General features: G+C 47.1%; 1 protein-coding gene across 1 annotated transcript in view; it reads right to left on the bottom strand.

Moving 5' to 3' along the window:
* Window positions 1-15,995, bottom strand: part of LOC138287367 (uncharacterized) — a 30,573-nt gene extending 14,578 nt beyond the window's left edge. The window contains exons 1-2 of the mRNA XM_069227742.1: window positions 15,717-15,995; window positions 5,486-7,497 (exon numbers count right to left, since the gene is read on the bottom strand). Coding sequence (XP_069083843.1) covers window positions 5,486-7,466 — 1,981 coding nt within the window. The 5' untranslated portion in view covers window positions 7,467-7,497; window positions 15,717-15,995. The remainder of the gene's footprint in view (window positions 1-5,485; window positions 7,498-15,716) is intronic.
* Window positions 15,996-22,819: the final 6,824 nt, after the last annotated feature.

The raw sequence follows: 22,819 nt of genomic DNA, 5'->3' as shown, positions 1-22,819 counted from the left end.
CCATACATGGCACAGGATGCAATGGCCATGCCCAGGGGACCCTTGTCCACTGTGCTGGCCATTGGGGTGGTGGGCATGACTCCTGCCTTTTCTGAGGCAGGAGTCCTGTGGCATGGTAGGTTTAGCACCATAAAATGACGCTAATCTGGTTAGAGTCATTTTTTTTTTTACTCTAACCTGCCTAAAGTCATTTTTTGGTGCTAAACCCTCTTCCTCTATACTGCCAGCCCCACCTGACTAGTCATTTTTTTTACTCTAGCCTACCCTTTGCACCGGCTTGCACCATTCCATAAATATGGTGCCCGGCTGGTGCACAGAAATGGTGCAAGCCGGTGCTAAACTTTTTGGTGCAAAACTGAGTTAGTGCAGTTTTGCAGCAAAAAGTATAAATAAGGACCAATATTTTGTACGTTTGCGCCACTTTTTCGTCCAAAAATGACGTTAATGTGGCCCAAAACATGACTTTAACTCCATAAATTTGGCGCTAGACGGGTCTAGCACCAAAGTATAAATATGGAGTTAGTTTTGCACCGAATTAGAGTAAAACAAAATGGCACTAATTCGGTGCAAACAGAGTATAAATATGCCTCTTAGTATATTCCTCCCAGACAGCCACATAATAGAGGGATCAGATGTGCCTGGATGGGCCATTACTGGCAGGAAGAAGGAGGGGCAGAGCTGGACATAGCCCCACTTACAATTCTATAGGCTATACCCTGCCTTCACAGAAGACTTCATACTAGCCCATTTTGCCTGCAGCCAGGCCAGGGCAGTGAGATAGAAAATTCCAACCACTTCAAAAAGAAGGCACCAGCTATAAAGGTACGACCCTCAGACCCACTCATGACTACATTTCTCTACCTGTGGAAGACTCAGACAAAGGACTGCTGTGCTGCTCTGCTACAAGGAGGACTCATATTATGCTGCCCTGCTGCCTGAGTGAGAAGGAATGAGCCTCTGAAATCAGGCCACTATAAACCAATTACACAACAGACTGCGCCCTCCTCTTACCAGTGCCTCTGAAATCAAGCCCGCAGTATATCCTAGCCACAGTCACTGGATAGTGTCTGCCTTATCTCCTTGACATGTGCCTGGCAGTGTATCTTAACTAGCACATATTGGCTGTGAAATAATGCACAGCTTCCACATGCTGGGCACTCCGACCTTCTCCAATGACTGCTGATAGTGTCACCTCTAAGAGCATACTGCCACCCCTTGAAAAGGATGTTGAAAATGTCACCTTTAAGGATCACCTGCGCAGCTTCCAGGCCTCTCCCCGATCAACTGAACTTCTGAAACTGGAACAGATGAAGAACACTTTACCTTTCCCTCACCTATCTTGAGCCAGAAGGGAGAACAGCTCTGAAATCAGAACAAAAATCTCCAGACAAGCTAACAGGATAAAATGTCTAAGATCTTTGAACTGCATGTTTTTCCTGCACACAGGATCCCTGCTTCTGTGCTGCTTGGCCTCACCTGGAACTAGAAGTCCCAGCTACAGCTCTAGACATCAAATCTAGAGCTTACACCATTCCATAGAGTTGACTGCATGCTTCTAGGTGCCCTCAATTTTGGAAAATAAAACTAAACTGAGGTGATTCCACATGATACCATAATGTGCTCAAGTGCATTTACTACCTTAAAAGTAAGATTCAGGCCAGTTCTCTGACATCAGCACAGCTCAAGGGAAGTCTGGGAATCCTTGTAGCATGCATTGCAGCTGTCCTGGGAAACACAGAAAACAGATACTACTGCGAGATCACTGAAAGGCCAAGTACATCTATTTTGTGGTTTGTATTGTTTGTGCTGGAGCCCATGGTCCTGTGGACCTGTCCATCATTCCTCTACATCCCAAAGGCCTCACAGGTTTATAAAGGTTGCTTATTTCTTTATGTTATGATTATTACAGTATTACAAAATGTTTTATATTAATTATGAGTCTAGATACCGTGGGCTTGGTTTTATGTTCACATGCTTGTATTTTCAACAGCTGATTATGGATTAGTTTAGAGAAGTTGTTTATGTAAATAAAGAAATAATTCTCATGGACTTTCTCTAATGTTACACCTTGAGCAATGATTACATTTTTCTCACTGTGGTTTTGAAAAGCAATAAAAAAGCAGGGTTTGCCATCCTCTCATGGAGATAGGAACATACTGACTCCTGGAGAGTTGTCTTTCTGCCACGAAGGACTTCATCATTTGATTTTATTTTTATTTTCAAACATGTCCCGTTTTCCCTTAAGGAAAACGTCTCCTCACCTCAGCAGGCCACCATCACTGTGATTACTAACGGGTTGCAAATGGTGACCTATCTCATTAATATTCATGAGGTAGGTCGATTTGCAACCTACTAAGAATCACTATTTGAGAAAAAATTATACATTAGGAATACTAATTTCCTAATTGGGATTCGTAGCTAATCGCAATTAGGAAATTGGTATTCCTAATGTTTGTACATCTGGCGCTAAGGTCTGCTAACTAGGCTATGATGACATCAAGACGCATTTGCAAGGCAAAAATGGGTGGCCGTTTCTTCACCCACATTGCGGCCGTCCACTGGAACACTCTTCACCTAAATAGGCATCTGATGGTTAAGATCATAGAGTTCGAAAGGTCTCTGAAAACTTGGTTATTTCCAGATTAGTCTATTTGGGATTTGACCATGCCAGTTATGGTCTGTTCAGTTCTGCTCACCATCGGAATATCCCTTTCGGGATGAGTTTTGTGCAATAGAAATCCTAATTAACATTACCCAACAATGGAATGGTTGAAGCAAGGAGAAAGGAAAGGAGGGGAGGAGTCAAGGGGAAAAGGAAGGGGGAAGCCCAGACCAAAGCAAGCAAGATTATGATAGATCACGTTAGGCTTTACGAGTCAGGAAGTCTAAACAGGTGTGCTTCTAGGTGTTTGGGTAAGGACAGAAGCGTAAAGCATGTAGCAGTATTTTCAGTGGTAGAAGTGCAATTAGAGGGATCAATGCATTGGCTGCAGATTTTAGAAGCCAAGGTGATAAGACCGGTTTGCCGCTGTGATGAGTTTGTTTACACACAGGATCAAGGATAAGGATGAGAGGGATCATCGATAAGCGAGTGAAGAAACAGAGGTGAGGGTGGAGGGAAGAAGCCAAGGCTGCTCAAATTGTTTAACAGTTTCGGGTTGAAAGATTTTTATGCTCAGAAGAGAAAAGAATGAATTCCGTATTTTGGGACTGAGGGCAAGAACAATTTCAGACATCCAGGTTTGAATGTTAAGGAGCAGAGAATGCAAATGAAGGATGTCAAACACTAAATCCACAATGGAGGGTGCAACACACAAGCCTACTCGACCTCTGGTTGCAGACAAAGTGATGCAGAAAAAGAGGTGCAGTTATGCAAGCACCTAGGCTAATATCAACATCATGCCCAGACATTCAGCAACAAATACAGGCGCAGCCCAGGGGCTCACGATTGTTGGGACCCAAAAGGAGTTCAGCAAATGCAGGCTCGGGAAACACAGGCCTATCATCATCGGGCAAGGAAGAAGTGTAGGGTGCAAGCATGCTGGTCTCATATGCTCATGAAGTAAGAAAGAAGTGCAGTGAATGTAAGGCAGAGGCACAGCAGCGGCACCTGGTCACAAGGCACAAGGATATTCTCTTGTGCTAACAGGTTGAAGTGGCCTGGCTTTGGGTATCACACTTTAGATAAATGCAAGACGGGCCAGGAAAAACTTAAGGTTCCCAGTCTTTGCAGGATCACCAATTCAGAACTTCTCACAGCAAGTGACTGAATGCTGACCTTGGGTGCTGGGTTGACAGGTCAGGCCCTATGCTCTCAGGGAAGGCAACCTCAGCAGCAGTAAAGTTTATTTTCCAATCCAGGGATTCAAGTCCTTCTTCTAAAAAGGACACAGCCATGACTTCTATTTCTGGTCATCGTCTTTCTCTGCAGCGGAGTCCAGAGTTTCTTGAAATCAAACCAGGAGTACTGATATGCTGAGCGGCTCAGATTATATCAAGTCAGAATTCACTTGGGGAACCCAGTGAGCTCAATGCATAGCATGGGAAAGGCAGCCCTCTTCTTGAAAAGAGATGTGTTGACTGATCTCACCTTTGGTAATTTCTTTGAGTAAGTGCTGCTCAAGCCAAGTCAGCGGTCACCCATTTGGAAATGGTTTTCACAATTCACAATGAACAACATAAGGTCACGCCTTCCCTTTTCTTCATGATTAGTATTCAAAGCCAGATATTACACTTTGATTTACAAACGTTTTAAAGGGAGGGGGACTGCAGGTGTCAGGTTTACAAAATATATTCATAAAAATATGAAAACAAACCTCTTCTTATCGCCATGTCTCAGCTAGTAAGGAAGTGCCTAAAGGAAACTCATTTGAAACCCAGATGCACCCTTTTTTCCAGCCAGGGCCAATAAAATGAAAAACACTGACTTCGATAACCACAGCATTTGTGATTTAAAGCGCTACAGTGGTGGAAGACTAGCAACAAGCACTATAAATAACTAATAAGCTCCTTTCAGTGCTGTTTCTTGTTTTAGCTATTTGTACTTAGTTAACTGAAGATTATGGATTTAAATGTTATTACTGTATGAGTGAATGAATGAATGAAGCCACTTATAGAGTGCACAGCTACTCTGAAAGAGTGTCCACTACTCTGTTAAGATCAAACTGGCTTCTTACTGTAGATTCAGAGCGAAACAATGAATTTTCAGTTCTTTCCTGAACCACACCTCACACTGAATAGAGCATAGAAAGAGCAGAAGTTTGTTCCATGCCTTGCATACACATCTGTTTGTAATTAAGCACAATGCTTTCATTTGGACAACATATTTTGAACTGCACTCTAATTCCATTTGCACTCATAAATGTCCTATTGTGACTACAATGTGGGGCTTGAAAAGTGGTACTTTTGCACCTTGAGAACATCAAAGAAGAACATTTATCAAGAGAGTGAGGGTTGTTTCCATGGGCAGGCACTGCAGTACTTTTAAGACTGAGAAAGTGAAGATAAGTTTTGAACTTTCATAATGAACTGTATAATGATTGAATCTGTCGCCTGAGTAAAGATCACGCCTGTGATCATGCCTCCCCCTCCTCACCAGTGTGGGTGGACTGTGGCAGATCATTGCAAAATCTCTCCTGCCAGGTTAAGAGTGTCATAGCTGAACCAAAATTTATGTGATGTTGTTTGAAGTTTGTTTGTCATTGTTATGCTACTGAGTGGTTTTCGATCCTGAAAAACCCTACCTCGTTTTAGTCTTAGAATAATGGAAACTATGTTAACTAGATTAACCAAATGTACAGTGTAATATAGATTTGCAGTGCTTTAGTTAAGATCCCAAGGTTTCTGTCATATAGATTTTTTGTAACTGATGTTGTTAACAGTTTGTCCTACAGAACTCCTTGCACGCTCCACTTTCTTATGCCTCACTTCAGCCCCACACACCCTGACTCATCTAGAAACCAGCTTTTTGGCAAAGCATACATACCTGGGGAGTTTGTAAGCTGTGTAATACCTGATTTTTCAACTCTTCTCTCCAATGAACCTGTCACAGATGATCCATCACTATTAGGAGAACACCCTTCCAGGCGTAATGGGGGCTTAGGTGGATGTGGTGTCTCAGGTGACAATGGTTCACACTTGTACGCCTGATGTGGATCTTGCCTGTCAGGAAACTGTGGCTTGAGACACTGGTTCTGGTCTCTGTCCCAACCATAAAGAGACAAAAGTTCTTGCTTCAGGTGTCCATCTGGTACAATCCCTTCAGGAAACTCTGGATCTATGTGGCGGTCCTGTTCAGGCCCATGAACCTCACCAAATGTGGGTTTTAGGATTTGGTTCTGGTGTGAGCCCCAACTACCAACAGACGTTGATTCTTGCTTCAGACGTCCATGTAGTTCTGGGTCATTTCGAACTACTTGCTGTATGGGCTGGTTCTGCTGTGGTTTATGCCCATCTGGATATTTGGATTGCTTCTGGGTTGAGCCCGACCTATCTTCAGCAGTTTGCTCTTGCTTTACGTGTTCATTTGGCTCCATCCTCTCTGAACACCCTAGTTTGTGTCCATCAGGAATCTCCGATTGTAGGCTGTTGTTCTGGTCTCGGTCGAGTTCAAAAGAAAGTGCTGACTCTAGGCACTGGTTCTGGTGTGTTCTCCAACTATCATGAGACAATTGTCCTTTCTCTCGATGTTTGTGTGCGCCTTTTCCATCAGTAAACACTGGTTGCATGCACTGGTCCCGCTGTGGTTCCTTCTCTCCTGAAAACATGGGTTTTATGGACTGGTCGTGCTGTGGTTCCTGCTTATCTATAAACACTGGCTGCATGTATAGGTTCTGCTGTGGTTGGTCTCCATCTGAAAATACTGGGCGCATGCACTGGTTCTGCTGTGGTTCCTGCCTATTTGTGAACAGTGGTTGCATGCACTGGTCCAGTTGTTGTTGATGCATATCTGGAAACACTGGCTTTAAATGCTGCCTCTTGGGTGGTTCTTTCCCATTACGAAACACTGTTTGCGTGTACTGGTCCTGCTCTGGTTCCCTGCCATCAGGAAATACTGGATGTATGCACTCGTCCTGCTGTAAGTTTTTCCCATCTAAGCACACAGTTTGCATGCACTGGTTTTGCTCTGCTTCTCTCCAATCCAGAAACACTGGATGCTTGCCCTCATCCTGAGGTGGTCCCTGCCCATCAGGAAACATGCATTGTGTGCACTGATCCTGCTGTGGTTCGTTCTTACCGGCAGACACTGGTTGTGTACGCTGGTCCTGCTGTGATTGCTGCACATTTAAAAACTCTGACTTAATGCACTGGTCCTGCTGTGGTTCTTGTCCATCTGCTGTGGTTCTTGACTGAAGACATATATTTGGCTCAGCTGGACTGAATGGAAGAGACGTTGGCGGTGGACTTCTGACAGTACTATCTCTAAGGGTCACCAGACTGACCATCCCCACAGGCCTGGTGCAATTTTCCAGGTAATCAGAACCCTTAGCTATCCAGATTTTCTCCATGAGCTCTACAACTTTAGAAGGCACATCACCCATGGCATTATGCAAGACTTCCAGTTTGGCTTCCAAGTGCTCTAGCATGGATATAATTACTGGACTGGTGGTGTCCCTTGCAAGGGGCTCAGGCTCATGGGTCCTTTGCATGTGTGGGATCATATGAGGTGCTGGACAGAGCCTGCTTCCACATGCACTGAAGCTGCTTGTGTGACTCTTTTGAGCAGTTTTGAGGTGTGTTTCTGGGGAATATTCTAAAAATAGGGTCCCAGGTGTTGGTATCTTTCCAAACTCTTCTTCAATTGCCTTTCGCCTAAGCTGGGCTTCCAGGCTCCCTGCACCTCCAGGACAGGCTTGCAGCTCAGGTTCGGCTTCTACAGTGGGACACTTATGGACAGGAAATGCTCGTACACGTTCAGATGAACCAAGCATGCTTGCTTTCAGCCACGTAGACCCTCGTTGGCTCATTTTGACCTTTTGAAGTTCATGACTCACAAGCCTGCAGAGGGCCAGAAAAAAAGAACAAAACATTTCATCAGAGGGCAAATCAGGAGAAAACCTGTCATCCTAGGTAACCTGCTCGCTATGTTCTGTGCTGAAACAAGAGGTTCAAATAATGCTAAGTAACTCGTAATAATGTATCCATCTGTCAGTGTATGCTTGAAATCTGCTTCTACTGTATATCATGCAATGATTCAGCACACAGTTTATAAGTTGCTCTGCCAGTGCCTCCACTCTCCCCTCCCACTCCCCCCTCCGATCTCCAGAGGATGCCTTTGGCATCAGCAAAAATCCAGTCCCAAAATAATGAATTCCAATAAAGCCCCCGGGGAACAAGCCTTGATTGGAGAGAGATAGTGAGTCACAAATGACCAGGTAGTGTCAACAAGGGGACCATGAAATCCTCGGATAAAGTGGTGCTAAGACATCTCCAGTTGCACACACCCTGAGCGGGAAAGACCTCCTCCTCTCCCCAGTGAAGAATGATACATTGTCACTATTCCTTCGCTAACATTAAACTGACACATCTGGGGGACTCCCGGGGGCCTATTATGAAAAGACCTATGATGGGCTAAATATGTCTAATTGTTTCATTTTTCTAAATGCTAGAAACCTTGGGGGGGGGCACAGACTGTTTCTATAAGCTTTTTGATCGGCATATCATTCCGTTGACCATTTAGACAAAGACTTATCTGTTTTATGATCTATGTCATTAAAAGAATGAGTGTTATAACTTCTATAATGGTACCATTATGCCCTAGCAACAATAAAGGCAACGATTATCTAAAACGGTATCATAAATTAAGAGAATGGTGGAGGGTCCAAGATTTAGTGAGGCCTAGCACCAGCACCTGTACAACCCAGACTGGGGCAAATGGTAGAACTGTCAGTGACATGACACCAAACTCTGGATAACATATGGAAAGTCGATGTAACGAGAGGTGAACGGCACAAACACCCCTATAATTCCCTGCAAAGCCAAATCAGCTAAAGTCACGCAAGATAGCGAGGCCTGGTCTAGCGTGGAATGCTTCCGCCAAAAGAAAACTGATGCAAACCCCGAACAAAGAGAAAACTGCATAATATTTGCACATGCAAATCGACATGACTGTTCTTTGGCCGGTTGTCTGTGGCTAGAGGTTTGTATTGGGGGTGCAGCATAAGTACAAAACTTGCGTTATCTCACCTTTGCACCGTGGCCCAATGCTAAATCATGTTTAGCATCACACACAGCTTGAAACAAAATTTCACTGTCAATCAATCAATCAGTGTTTGTTAAGAGCAACTAGTCACCCGTGAGGATCTCAAGGCGCTGGGGGGGGATTGTGGAGCGTCCATCAGTGGGGTGGTTCTTCAAATAGCCGCGTATTCAAATAGCCATGTCTTCAGCTCTTTCATGAAGTTGAGGAGGGGTTTAGTCTGTCTGAGGTGGGGCGGCAGGGTGTTCCAGGCTGTGGTGGCGAGGTAGGAGAATGAGCATTCCCCTGTTTTTGTTTTTCTGATGCGGGGTACTTCGGTGAGAGAGAGCTGGGCCGAGTATAGGGTCCTGTGGGGTGCATGGAAATTGATTCGCCTGTTCAGTTAGGCTGCTCTGGTGTTCTGGAGGGCTTTGTGTGCATGGGTGAGGCTCTTGAAGGTGATTCTTTTCTCTATGGGGAGCCAGTGTAGTGTGCGCAGGCGCTGAGAGATGTGACAGTGTTGAGGTAGGTCGAGGACCAGTCTGGTGGCAGCATTCTGGATGTTCCGTAGTTTGCAGGTGAGTTTCTTGTTGATTCTGGCATAGAGCGCGTTACCGTAGTCCAGTCTGCTGGTAACGAGGGCTTGTGTGACGGTCTTTCTGTGTTTGAGGGGGATCCATTGAATGTCTTGCGTAGGAAGCAGGTGGATGCGACTGAGTTGATTTGGCGGTCCAGGATGATTCAGAGGTTGCGGGCTTGGTTCGTGGGGGTGGACGGGCTTCCGAGGGTGGGGGGCCACCAGGAGTCGTTCCACGCATCGGGTTGAGAGCCCATGATGAGTACTTCAGTTTTGTCTGCGTTGAGTTGTAGGCAGCTGCTTTTCATCCAGTTGCCAACTGCTCCCATGCCTTCGCGGAAGTTGTGTCTGGCTGTGTTAGGTTTGTTGGATAGGGAGAGGATGAGTTGGGTGTCGTTAGCGTAGGAGACGATGTTGAGTCCGTAGTTTCTGACCATGTCGGCTAGCGGGGCCAGGTAGATGTTAAACAGCGTGGGGCTGAATGAGGATCCCTGGGAACTCCGCAGGCGGTAGGTGTGGGGTCCGAGAGGAAGGGGGGAAGCCTTACTCGTTGAGTTCTGCCGAAGAGGAAAGATCAGATCCTTGTCTCTGATGCCGGCCTCGTGAAGTCTGCGTATCAGGGTGTGGTGGGAGACTGTTTTCAAGGCTGCCGAGAGGTCGAGCAGGATGAGGGCCGCAGTCTCTCCCTTGTCCAGCAGGGAGCGGATGTAGTCCATTGTGGCTAGGAGGGCTTTTTCGGTGCTCTGTTTTTTTCTGAAGCCAGATTGGGAGGCATCAAGGATGTTGTGGTCTTCAATGAAAGTGGCGAGTTGGCTGTTGATGGCTTTCTCGACGATTTTCGCTGAAAAAGGGAGCAGGGAGATGGTCCTGTAGTTCTTGAGGTTGGTGGGGTCCGCCGAGGGTTTCTTGAGGAGAGGGTTGATCTCGGCGTTTTTCCAGTCGTTAGGGAAGGAGGTGTCTGCTAGGGAGCGGTTGAAAGTGAGGCGGAACTTGGGGGCGATGGTTTCAGCGGCTCTGTTGAAGATGTGGTGGGGACATGGGTCCGTGGGGGCCCCAGAGTGTATGGTCCTCATTGTCTTCAGTGTATCTTCGGTGGTGAGGGGGGTCCAGTTGGTGATCGTTGTTTTTTTGGAGTCGGGTTCCGGAGGAGAGGGTTCTGCACGTAGGTTGTCCTCGCTGAAGTTGTCGTAGATGATATTGATTTTGTGGTGGAAGTATGTGTTGAGTTTGTTGCAGAGAGCTTGTGAGGGTGGGATGTCCGTTGCTTCACTGTTGGTTTGGGCGAACTCCTTGATGATGCTGAAGACTTCCTTGCTGTTGTGTGCGTGTGCGGAGATTCTTTCTTGTATTGCTTTCTTTCTGGTGCTTTTGATGAGATGGTGGTGTGCAGTGGTGACGGCTCTGAAGTTGATTTGGGCTTCTGTCGATTTGGTATTTCACCAGATTTTCTTGAGACGTCGACATGTGCGTCTGGATTCTCGGAGTTCTGCGGTGAACCAGCTGGCTTTCTTGGCGTGGTTGCTCTTGTTCTTTTTGAGGGGGGCTATGGTGTGGAGCTGTCGGCGATCCATTTGTGAAAGGTGCGGGCTGCAATGTTCGGGTTGTTGTGTGCGATGAGGGGTGGAGTTGGCGAGGGTGGCGGTGAGCTGGTCGTCAGTTATTCTTGCCCACCTTCTACGAGATGGTTGGTGTTGGGATCTGAGGATGGTGGGTGTGCTGAAGGTGAAATGGAAGCAGCGATGGTCTGTCCATGGAAGTTCGGAGGTGTGGCTGAAGGTGACGGAGGTTCCTGTTGTGAAGATGGGGTCGAGGGTGTGTCCTGCTGAATGCGTTGGTTCCGTCATGATCTGTCAAATCCCTATGTTGCGGAGTTTGTCTAGGGGGGATGAGGTGTTGGGTGTAGGAGGCTGGCCTGGCTTGTAGTGGGTACCAAAGGTACTTACACCTTGTGCCAGGTCCAGTTATCCCTTATTAGTAGAGAAGAGGTGTTTCTAGCAGCTTAGACTGATAGAAGGTAGCTATGGCAAATCAGCTTAGGCTGAACTAGGAGACATGCAAAGCTCCTACTATACCACTTATATCATATGCACAATATCATAAGAAAACACAATACACAGAGTTACTAAAAATAAAGGTACTTTATTTTTATGACAATATGCCAAAAGTATCTCAGCGAGTACCCTCAGTAAGAAGGTAAGTAATATACACAAGTTATATGTACACAAACCAAAATTAGGTAAGTAAGAGCAAGAAAAGTAATGCAAACAGTGTAGAATTACAATAGGTTGCAATAGGCAAGCATAGGTATAGGGGCAACACAAACCATATACTCCAAAAGTGGAATGCGAATCACGACTGGACCCCAGACCTACGGGAGCTTGTAGAGGGTTGCTGGGTCTGTAAGAAAACAGTCAAGGCGTCCAAGATACCCCACCCCAAGACCCTGAAAAGTAGGAGTAAAGTGCACCTACTAGCCCCAAAAGAGCACAATAGTCGTGATAGGGGGATTCTGCAGGAAGAACAAACACCAGCAGTGCACGGACAACAGATTTCCGGACCTGAAGACCTGCAAGGCAAGGGGACCAAGTCCAATAGTCGCAACAGTGTCCGGGGGGGGGCAGGAGCCCAGGAAACCCCGGATGAAGGTGCAAGGAAGCTGCCTCCGGATGGAAGAAGCTTGGAGTTCTGCAAGAAAGAAGAGGACTAGGGACTTCTCCTTTGGAAGACAGATGTCCCACGTCGCGATGAAGCTTGCAGAGGTGTTCCCACGCAGAAATACCTCAAACAAGCCTTGCTAGCTGCAAGGGTCACGGTAGAGGTTTTTGGGTGTTGCTGAGGACCAGGATGTCACCTTTTGGAGGAGGAGACAGAGGGGGCGCTCAGCAACTCAGAGAGTCCTCACAGAAGCAGGCAGCACCCGCAGAAGTACCCCAACAGGCACTTAGAAGAAGAGTGAACCGGAGTCCACGTGGAGTTACAAAAGGGGGGGTCCCACGATGTCGGAGGACAACTCAGAAGGTTGTGCACTGCAGGACGGAGTGCTGGGGACCTAGGCTAGGCTGTGCACAAAGGAAATCCTGGAAGAGTGCATAGGAGCCGGAGCAGCTGCAAATCACGCTGTACAGTGCTTTGCAGTCTAGCGTGGAGAGGCAAGGACTTACCTCCACCAAACTTGGACTGAAGAGTCACTGGACATTGGGAGTCACTTGGACAGAGTTGCTGTGTTCCAGGGACCACGCTCGTCAGGATGAGAGGGGACCCAGAGGACCAGTGATGCAGTCTTTTGGTGCCTGCATTAGCAGGGGGAAGATTCCGTCGACCCACAGGAGATTTCTTCGGAGCTTCTTGTGCAGGGTGAAGGCAGGCTACCCCCAGAGCATGCACCACCTGGAAACAGTCGAGAAAGCCGGCAGGATTATGCGCTACAATGTTGCTGGTAGTCGTCTTGCTACTTTGTTGCAGTTTTCCAGGCGTCCTGGAGCAGTCATCGGTCGATCCTTGGTAAAAGGTGAAGAGGGAGATGCAGAGGAACTCTGGTGAGCTCTTGCATTCGTTATCTGAAGAATTCCCCAAAGCAGAGACCCTAAATAGCCAGAAAAGGAGGTTTGGCTACCAAGTTAGGAGGATTGGCTACCAAGAGAGGTAAGAGCCTATCAGAAGGAGCCTCTGACGTCACCTGCTGGCACTGGCCACTCAGAGCCAGTGTGCCCCTAACACCTCTGTTTCCAAGATGGCAGAGGTCTGGGACACACTGGAGGAGCTCTGGGCACCTCCCCTGGGAGGTACTTGTCAGGGGAGTGGTCACTCCCCTTTCCTTTGTCCAGTTTCGCACCATAGCAGGGCTGGGGGATCCCTGAACCAGTGTAGACTGGCATATGCAGAGATGGGCACTATCTGTGCCCATCAAAGCATTTCCAGAGGCTGGGGGAGGCTACTCCTCCCCAGCCCTTCACACCTATTTCCAAAGAGAGAGGGTGTAACACCCTCTCTCAGAGGAAATCCTTTGTTCTGCCTTCCTGGGCCAGGGCTGCCTGGACCCCAGGGGAGCAGAAACCTGTCTGCGGGGTTGGCAGCAGCAGCTGCAGTGGAGACCCCGGAAAGGCAGTTTGGCAGTACCCGGGTTCTGTGCTAGAGACCCGGGGGATCATGACAATTCCATGATCTTAGACATGTTACAGGGCCATGTTCGGAGTTACAATTATGACGCTATACATAGGTAGTGACCTATGTATGGTGCACGCGTGTAATGGTGTCCCCGCACTCACAAAGTCCGGGGAATTTGCCCTGAACAATGTTGGGGCACCTTGGCTAGTGCCAGGGTGCCCACACACTAAGTAACTTTGCACCCAACCTTCACTAAGTGAAGGTTAGACATATAGGTGACTTATAAGTTACTTATGTGCAGTGGTAAATGGCTGTGAAATAACTTGGACGTTATTTCACGCAGGCTGCAGTGGCAGGCCTGTGTAAGAATTGTCAGAGCTCCCTATGGGTGGCAAAAGAAATGCTGCAGCCCATAGGGATCTCCTGGAACCCCAATACCCTGGGTACCTCAGTACCATGTACAAGGGAATTATATGGGTGTACCAGTATGCCAATGTGAATTGGTAAATTTAGTCACTAGCCTGTTAGTGACAAATTTGGAAAGCTGAGAGAGCATAACCACTGAGGTTCTGGTTAGCAGAGCCTCGGTGAGACAGTTAGTCATCACACATGGAACACATACAGGGCAAATACTATGAGCACTGGGGCCCTGCATAGCAGGGTCCCAGTGACACAAGGACTAAAACAACATACATACAGTGAAATATGGGGGTAACATGCCAGGCAAGATGGTACTTTCCTACATTGGGGTCTTGTAGGTTGTCGAGGTGGAAGTCGAAGTCTCCCAGCAGGGTGTAATTGGAGGCTGCGATGGCTTGCGTGGTGATACTGTCTGTGATGGAGGCGGAGAAAGGTGTGCGGGGTCCGGGTGGGCGGTAGATGAGGGTTCCCCTGAGGGTGGACATTAGACTTGTCTTAAGTTTGAAGTGAAGGTGTTCCATCAGACTTGTGGGGTCTTCGGAGTGTGTACTCAGTTGGATGTTAGACTTGTGGACGAGGGCGATTTACCCCACCAGGGTGGCTGGGACGTTCTTTCCGGGTGATCTTGTATCCTTGGGAAATGGCAACAGCAATGTTCAGGCTAGAGGTGGTGTTGGTCCAGGTTTCGGTGAGGAATGCGACGTACGGGGTGGTGCTGTCAAGGAGGTCCCAGATTTCGGTAGTGTTTGTGGAGGGAGCAGACATTGAGGAGGATGCATTTCAGGATCTTCAGTGTGGGTGTGTTGTTGCGGGTGGGTTGTGCCAGGTCGAAGGTCTTGGTGGTGTTGTAGGATTGGCGGCAGCGGAGGCAGCTGAAGGGTCTGTGGGTGCCAGTCGGTGATGAGGGCTTGCAATTGTTGTTGCGTCCTGGGTTGAATGCGGAGTGCTGCTAGCATGTAGAGGTGGCGGGTGGGAGGTCCAGGGGTCCTGGCTCTGGTCGCGGTCGGGTTGCGGACGGGCGCAGATGGGCTTGCCTTTGGCGCACCAGCAGCGCGGCCGCACAGCAGCCACCATTAAGTAGGGAGAAGGAGGAGGAGAGGACAGCTGGGAGGCGGAAGCAGGAGAAACGGCGTGAAAAAGAGGGGCCGGCTGCAGGGTCAGCAGCGGCGGGGAGAGGGAAGAGTGAAAGTTGGGAAAAAGCATGAGCGAAATGAGAGAGAATGAGAGAAAAATAGGAAAATTTGAGTAAAAAGCACAGAAAAAGAGGAATAAGATAGAAAAAAAAACACATAAAGCGCAAGGGCACAATACAGCAAGCAGAAAAGCACGAAAGGGAGAAGACGGAGAAAAAGAGGCCGAGGGCTGGTGGGCAGCCTAGCAGAAGAGCAAAGCCAGGGATGAGGCGCAGGCAGGAGCCTGCGGGGGTAGGAAGGCCTCGAACTTCTGACTGGGGTCAGAGTTCAACAGACACGGGCTGCACTTACTGCAGGAGGTACACAGAGGCAGAGCAGTTCACTGACACTGTAAATGAGGCACTGCAGTATTTTCGTTGTTTGCGCACAAGGCTGCAGCCAATTCTAAGCCATGGACAGAGCGCTCAGTATCTTTTATCCCTCGGGTATGGGGGCACTTCACATGGGAACACACCACGATAACCGTTAACATGTGACACTCGCTGTAAATGATGTGGCCTCAGGAACCTTACTAGGAAGAAATATATATATTAAGACCCATGTGTGATGTCTGGCGAGTTAAGGATCATCCACAGGCACCTAAAACATGCCTTCAGGGATGGAAGGCCAGATAGTAATAGGCAAGTCTCTGAAATATTTCTGGCTGGGTTTGATGATGTATTGCATCTGCCAGCTTCAAAGCGCTTAGTTATATGGTTCAATTTAAGTGTCATTCAAAACGAAATTAGAATTTCCCCTTCCTTACCTTCTTTCTGTTTACACCTGGTAGACAGTGATGATAAGGAGTCTGTGAAGAGTTTTCTGAGAAGAGGCAGCTGGGACCATAATATTAACGGCTCTTTGTCCAGACAAAGCAATTGAGGAATCCCGGGTATGATCAATTAATCCAACCTCCCAGGGGATTAGAGTCACCAACTGAGCGTGCGCAGGACGGAGACACTAGTCACCGAATCGATCATGACAGACACATCTCACCCAACCGAGCGTGCGCGTAACAGAGATATTACTCGACCAACTACGCATGACAAACACCACTTGCCCAACTAAGCATGCGCATCACAGAGACACATCTCATCCAACCGAGCAAAGATCGAAACACCAGAACATGCGTACTAAATATATAGTTTTCGCCCAACTGAGCGTGCGTAGTAGAAACAATGCATGCCTCTGCGCATGCACACCAAAATGTTCACAGATTACCTACCACGAACCAATAGGAGAGACACACTATTTACTGAAATAAATCTGGAGAACTAACCAATCGATTATTTTACAGCCTCTGAAAAGAAATCTATTATCCCAGACCAAACAAGGCTGCTTGGTTGAGTCACAACAGACACATGCCTGCAAAGAGGGTAAATAAAAAGGAAACCTTTCACAAGGTCCTTTTGCTCTACACTGCTTGAGGCACGTTCTCTCTGCTGCTCATTAGGCAGTCAATGTCAAATATGGGGTAACCCTGTATTCCTAAAAACCTCGGATTAGCAATACAGCATCTGTGGTTCCTGTTAATATAAATGAGTTAGTAAACATTCAAAAGAGGACAACATGTATCCTGGGGAGACCAAATCCCAATAAATGCAAGTAACCCCTCATCAGGCCATGACCTACTGAATCTGTGCAGTGATATGCCTCGTCAGGGAAGTAAGTGCTATATATAAGTGCAATTACAGTTTCTTTTTCAGAAGCAGCAGTAACACAGAACGCCAATATAAAAGTGCATTCAAGTAGCTAAAACATTTTTAAAACTTTGAAAATATCAAAATTTCATTTATCAAGAATCATTAGATAATCGTTTTTTTTCTTCATTTCGACAAAAAAATAGGGGTTAGCTGCTCCTCCTATGTTGTTTACAGTCCTGTGCAAACATGGTATGAGACACATTATGCCAAGACAAGAGGTAACCATTCTAGACACCTAGGTTCAATGGCATGGGGAATGAATGAATAAATTAATGAATGCCTCTGTAACCACTCCCCCACCCCTCCCCCCCCCCAATTAACCAAAAAGTGTGTCCTGCTGGTGATCCCCCAGTCAGGAAATATGTGCATGTCCAGATAAAATTGCTTCCTAAATAGAAGTCAGTGATGTTAATTGATGCAGACTGACATACTGGGTGTAAACTGAATGTAGTCCATCAATAAAAGTAATCAGATTAAAGCTTGCTCTTTTAGTGGCCGATTCCGTTTGCCATTTGAGAAGACTAGAGGCTTGGAGCCACCATTAGGGTGGTCGACTTCCTATTAAAATTTTGAAGGACATTTTTGCATGTGGAGACACATAGGCCCTCATTACAACCCTGGCGGTCTTTGACCGCCAGGGCTGTTTTGTCGGAAGCACCGCCAACAGGCTGGTGGTGCTTCCCTGGGAATTACGACCGCGGCGGAAGCGCCTCAGTCGCACCGCCGGGACCAGCGGTTTCCCGCCACTTTTGTCCCGGCGGTTTAAATCCCCCAGGGGATTACGAGTCCCCCTCCCACCAGCCTTTTCATGGCGGTTTGAAAAGGCTGGTGGAAAGGGGAGTCGCGGGCCCCTATTATAAACTAGTTGCAAGAAGTTGTAGCTTGCAGAAAATGTCGATCAATGACAACTATCATGTTATAGGTAAGTAAAAGCGAAGCAGTACAATTAGTTTTATATACATTTCCTCACCTAAACTTCATTATCGAACATGTCACTCAAGGAATCAATGGTACTTCGCTGAATATGTTCTCCTTCTGGCCCCCTAATTTCTCCAATTTTGTCTCCCGGTGCTCTTTACGCTCCCCACCCACAGTGGGCACTGGTCAAGACTCAGAACTGAATAAGCCCTCCTCCTCCATCTAAACTTCCTCAGCCACATCTTCTCTAATAGAAACAGGAGAATTGTACTGTGGGCCAATGGAGACCTGAACTGCTAACTACAACGAAGAGTTTCACAGAGGAATCTAGCAAGGCTGCATTCTTGCTCCAATACTTACTAATCTGTTCATGACAATCTCCCATCAGTCCCAACTTAGCATAACAAATTCCTATACCCAATACATGAGCACCAATGTTTTGCAACAGGAAAATTATAGAATACTTCGGATAAAATGTCTAGAGGGTTTGGATAATCAACAAAAAATGCTGGGGAAGTTTGTGAGTTTTAACAAACTTGACATCTATTGTAGCAAAGCAAAAATAACATCATACAGGATTCCAAAAAGGCCTTTACTTAGGAACTCATCCTCAAACTCCTGGAAGGTATGTCTTAAACTGAAGATGACTATTAAAAAACATTAGTCCTGAACAAGCACTTTCAATGTGAATTTGTTAGCTTAAGAGGTCTATTAAGGTGCAATATGATTAGGATTTCTGTTTTTCAGTTAAAACTGATTGTAACTGAAAAAACACCATGTAGGAAAGTACCATCTTGCCTGGCATGTTACCCCCATTTTTCACTGTATATATGTTGTTTTAGTTGTATGTGTCACTGGGACCCTGGTAACCCAGGGCCCCAGTGCTCATAAGTGTGCCTGAATGTGTTACCTGTGTAGTGACTAACTGTCTCACTGAGGCTCTGCTAATCAGAACCTCAGTGGTTATGCTCTCTCATTTCTTTCCAAATTGTCACTGACAGGCTAGTGACCATTTTTACCAATTTACATTGGCTTACTGGAACACCCTTATAATTCCCTAGTATATGGTACTGAGGTACCCAGGGTATTGGGGTTCCAGGAGATCCCTATGGGCTGCAGCATTTCTTTTGCCACCCATAGGGAGCTATGACAATTCTTACACAGGCCTGCCACTGCAGCCTGAGTGAAATAACGTCCACGTTATTTCACAGCCATTTTACACTGCACTTAAGTAACTTATAAGTCACCTATATGTCTAACCTTTACCTGGTAAAGGTTAGGTGCAAAGTTACTTAGTGTGAGGGCACCCTGGCACTAGCCAAGGTGCCCCCACATTGTTCAGAGCCAATTCACTGAACTTTGTGAGTGCGGGGACACCATTACACGCGTGCACTACATATAGGTCACTACCTATATGTAGCTTCACCATGGTAACTCCGAATATGGCCATGTAACATGTCTATGATCATGGAATTGCCCCCTCTATGCCATCCTGGCATTGTTGGTACAATTCCATGATCCCAGTGGTCTGTAGCACAGACCCTGGTACTGCCAGACTGCCCTTCCTGGGGTTTCACTGCAGCTGCTGCTGCTGCCAACCCCTCAGACAGGCAGCTGCCCTCCTGGGGTCCAGCCAGGCCTGGCCCAGGATGGCAGAACAAAGAACTTCCTCTGAGAGAGGGTGTGACACCCTCTCCCTTTGGAAAATGGTGTGAAGGCAGGGGAGGAGTAGCCTCCCCCAGCCTCTGGAAATGCTTTGTTGGGCACAGATGTGCCCAATTCTGCATAAGCCAGTCTACACCGGTTCAGGGACCCCTTAGCCCCTGCTCTGGCGCGAAACTGGACAAAAGAAAGGGGAGTGACCACTCCCCTGACCTGCACCTCCCCTGGGAGGTGTCCAGAGCTCCTCCAGTGTGCTCCAGACCTCTGCCATCTTGGAAACAGAGGTGCTGCTGGCACACTGGACTGCTCTGAGTGGCCAGTGCCACCAGGTGACGTCAGAGACTCCTGCTGATAGGCTCCTTCAGGTGTTAGTAGCCTTTCCTCTCTCCTAGGTAGCCAAACCCTCTTTTCTGGCTATTTAGGGTCTCTGTCTCTGGGGAAACTTTAGATAACGAATGCATGAGCTCAGCCGAGTTCCTCTGCATCTCCCTCTTCACCTTCTGATAAGGAATCGACCGCTGACCGCGCTGGAAGCCTGCAAACCTGCAACATAGTAGCAAAGACGACTACTGCAACTCTGTAACGCTGATCCTGCCGCCTTCTCGACTGTTTTCCTGCTTGTGCATGCTGTGGGGGTAGTCTGCCTCCTCTCTGCACCAGAAGCTCCGAAGAAATCTCCCGTGGGTCGACGGAATCTTCCCCCTGCAACCGCAGGCACCAAAAAGCTGCATTACCGGTCCCTTGGGTCTCCTCTCAGCACGACGAGCGAGGTCCCTCGAATCCAGCGACACCGTCCAAGTGACCCCCACAGTCCAGTGACTCTTCAGCCCAAGTTTGGTGGAGGTAAGTCCTTGCCTCACCTCGCTGGGCTGCATTGCTGGGAACCGCGACTTTGCAAGCTACTCCGGCCCCTGTGCACTTCCGGCGGAAATCCTTCGTGCACAGCCAAGCCTGGGTCCACGGCACTCTAACCTGCATTGCACGACTTTCTAAGTTGGTCTCCGGCGACGTGGGACTCCTTTGTGCAACTTCGGCGAGCACCGTTTCACGCATCCTCGTAGTGCCTGTTTCTGGCACTTCTCCGGGTGCTACCTGCTTCAGTGAGGGCTCTTTGTCTTGCTCGACGTCCCCTCTCTCTGCAGGTCCAATTTGCGACCTCCTGGTCCCTCCTGGGCCCCAGCAGCGTCCAAAAACGCCAAACGCACGATTTGCGTGTAGCAAGGCTTGTTGGCGTCCATCCGGCGGGAAAACACTTCTGCACGACTCTCCAAGGCGTGGGGGATCCATCCTTCAAAGGGGAAGTCTCTAGCCCTTGTCGTTCCTGCAGTATTCACAGTTCTTCAGCCTAGTAAGAGCTTCTTTGCACCAACCGCTGGCATTTCTTGGGCATCTGCCCATCTCCGAGTTGCTTGTGACTTTTGGACTTGGTCCCCTTGTTCCACAGGTACCCTCAGTCAGGAATCCATCGTTGTTGCATTGCTGATTTGTGTTTTCCTTGCATTTTCCCTCTAACACGACTATTTTGTCCTTAGGGGAACTTTAGTGCACTTTGCACTCACTTTTCAGGGTCTTGGGGAGGGTTATTTTTCTAACTCTCACTATTTTCTAATAGTCCCAGCGACCCTCTACAAGGTCACATAGGTTTGGGGTCCATTCGTGGTTCGCATTCCACTTTTGGAGTATATGGTTTGTGTTGCCCCTATCCCTATGTTTCCCCATTGCATCCTATTGTAACTATACATTGTTTGCACTGTTTTCTAAGACTATACTGCATATTTTTGCTATTGTGTATATATATCTTGTGTATATTTCCTATCCTCTCACTGAGGGTACACTCTAAGATACTTTGGCATATTGTCATAAAAATAAAGTACCTTTATTTTTAGTATAACTGTGTATTGTGTTTTCTTATGATATTGTGCATATGACACTAAGTGGTACTGTAGTAGCTTCACACGTCTCCTAGTTCAGCCTAAACTGCTCTGCTAAGCTACCATTATCTATCAGCCTAAGCTGCTAGACACCCTATACACTAATAAGGGATAACTGGGCCTGGTGCAAGGTGCAAGTACCCCTTGGTACTCACTACAAGCCAGTCCAGCCTCCTACATTGGTTGTGCAGTGGTGGGATAAGTGCTTGAGACTACTTACCACTCTTGTCATTGTACTTTTCATAAGAGAAAAATATACAAAACAAGGTCAGTGTATATACACATAGCCAAAAAGTTTTGCATTTCCTCTTTTCACTCTTTTCTAAGTGCTGAAAAGTACTTCTAAACTTTCAAAAAAGTTCTTAAAAGTTTAAAAAGTTTTTTCTGTCTTTCCAAAAAGTTCTGAAAACTTTTTTCTCTTTGTCTATCACTTTAACTCTCTCTAAAAAATGTCTGGCACAGGAAAAAATGTTGAACTGTCCAAACTTGCATATGATCACCTTAGCTGGAAAGGAGCAAGGAGTCTCTGCATAGAGAGAGGTTTGAGTGTAGGGAAGAATCCTTCTTTAGAACTGTTAATTAATATGCTTAGAGTACAGGATAAGGCCATAAGTGCCCAATCTGTAGAAAAAGTAGCTAATGGTTCTCAATCTGATCCAGGGACTCCCCCAGGAAAAGGTTCAGGAAAGAAACTTCTCAGCCTGCCCATTACTAGACAGTCTAGCATAGTTGGTACAGAGGTTGAATCACACCATACTAATGGTGTGCTCTCACATTATACTGGTAGCCAAGCTGTTAGGGTGCCCTCTGTAAGGGACAGGTCTCCTTCTGTTCATTCCCATCATACCTCTGTATCTAGAAATGTCCCTCCCACCCACCCTGATGACAGATTGTTAGAAAGGGAGCTCAATAGATTGAGAGTGGAACAAACCAGACTGAAGCTCAAGAAGCAACAGCTGGATTTGGATAGACAGTCTTTAGAAGTAGAGAGGGAAAGACAGAAGTTGGGTTTAGAAACCCATGGTGGCAGCAGCAGTATTCCCCATAGTCATCCTGCAAAAGAGCATGATTCCAGGAATCTGCACAAGATAGTTCCCCCTTATAAGGAGGGGGATGACATTAACAAGTGGTTTGCTGCACTTGAGAGGGCCTGTGCTGTACAGGATGTCCCTCAAAAGCAGTGGGCTGCTATCCTATGGCTATCATTTACTGGAAAAGGTAGGGATAGGCTCCTTACTGTAAAAGAAAATGATGCTAATAATTTCCAAGTTCTTAAGAATGCACTCCTGGATGGTTATGGCTTAACCACTGAACAGTACAGGATAAAGTTCAGAGAGACCAAAAAGGAGTCTTCACAAGACTGGGTTGATTTCATTGACCAGGCAGTGAAGGCCTTGGAGGGGTGGTTACATGGCAGTAAAGTTACTGATTATGACAGCCTGTATAACTTGATCCTGAGAGAGCATATTCTTAATAATTGTGTGTCTGATTTGTTGCACCAGTACTTGGTGGACTCTGATCTGACCTCTCCCCAAGAATTGGGAAAGAAGGCAGACAAATGGGTCAGAACAAGAGTGAACAGAAAAGTTCATACAGGGGGTGACAAAGATGGCAACAAAAAGAAGGATGGTAAGTCTTCTGACAAGGGTGGGGAC

Source organism: Pleurodeles waltl, chromosome 4_1 (genome assembly GCF_031143425.1).
Source record: "Pleurodeles waltl isolate 20211129_DDA chromosome 4_1, aPleWal1.hap1.20221129, whole genome shotgun sequence".
NCBI lineage: Eukaryota > Metazoa > Chordata > Amphibia > Caudata > Salamandridae > Pleurodeles > Pleurodeles waltl.
Note: the sequence above shows the minus strand (reverse complement) of the source record. Positions and strands in the feature narration are given on the sequence as shown.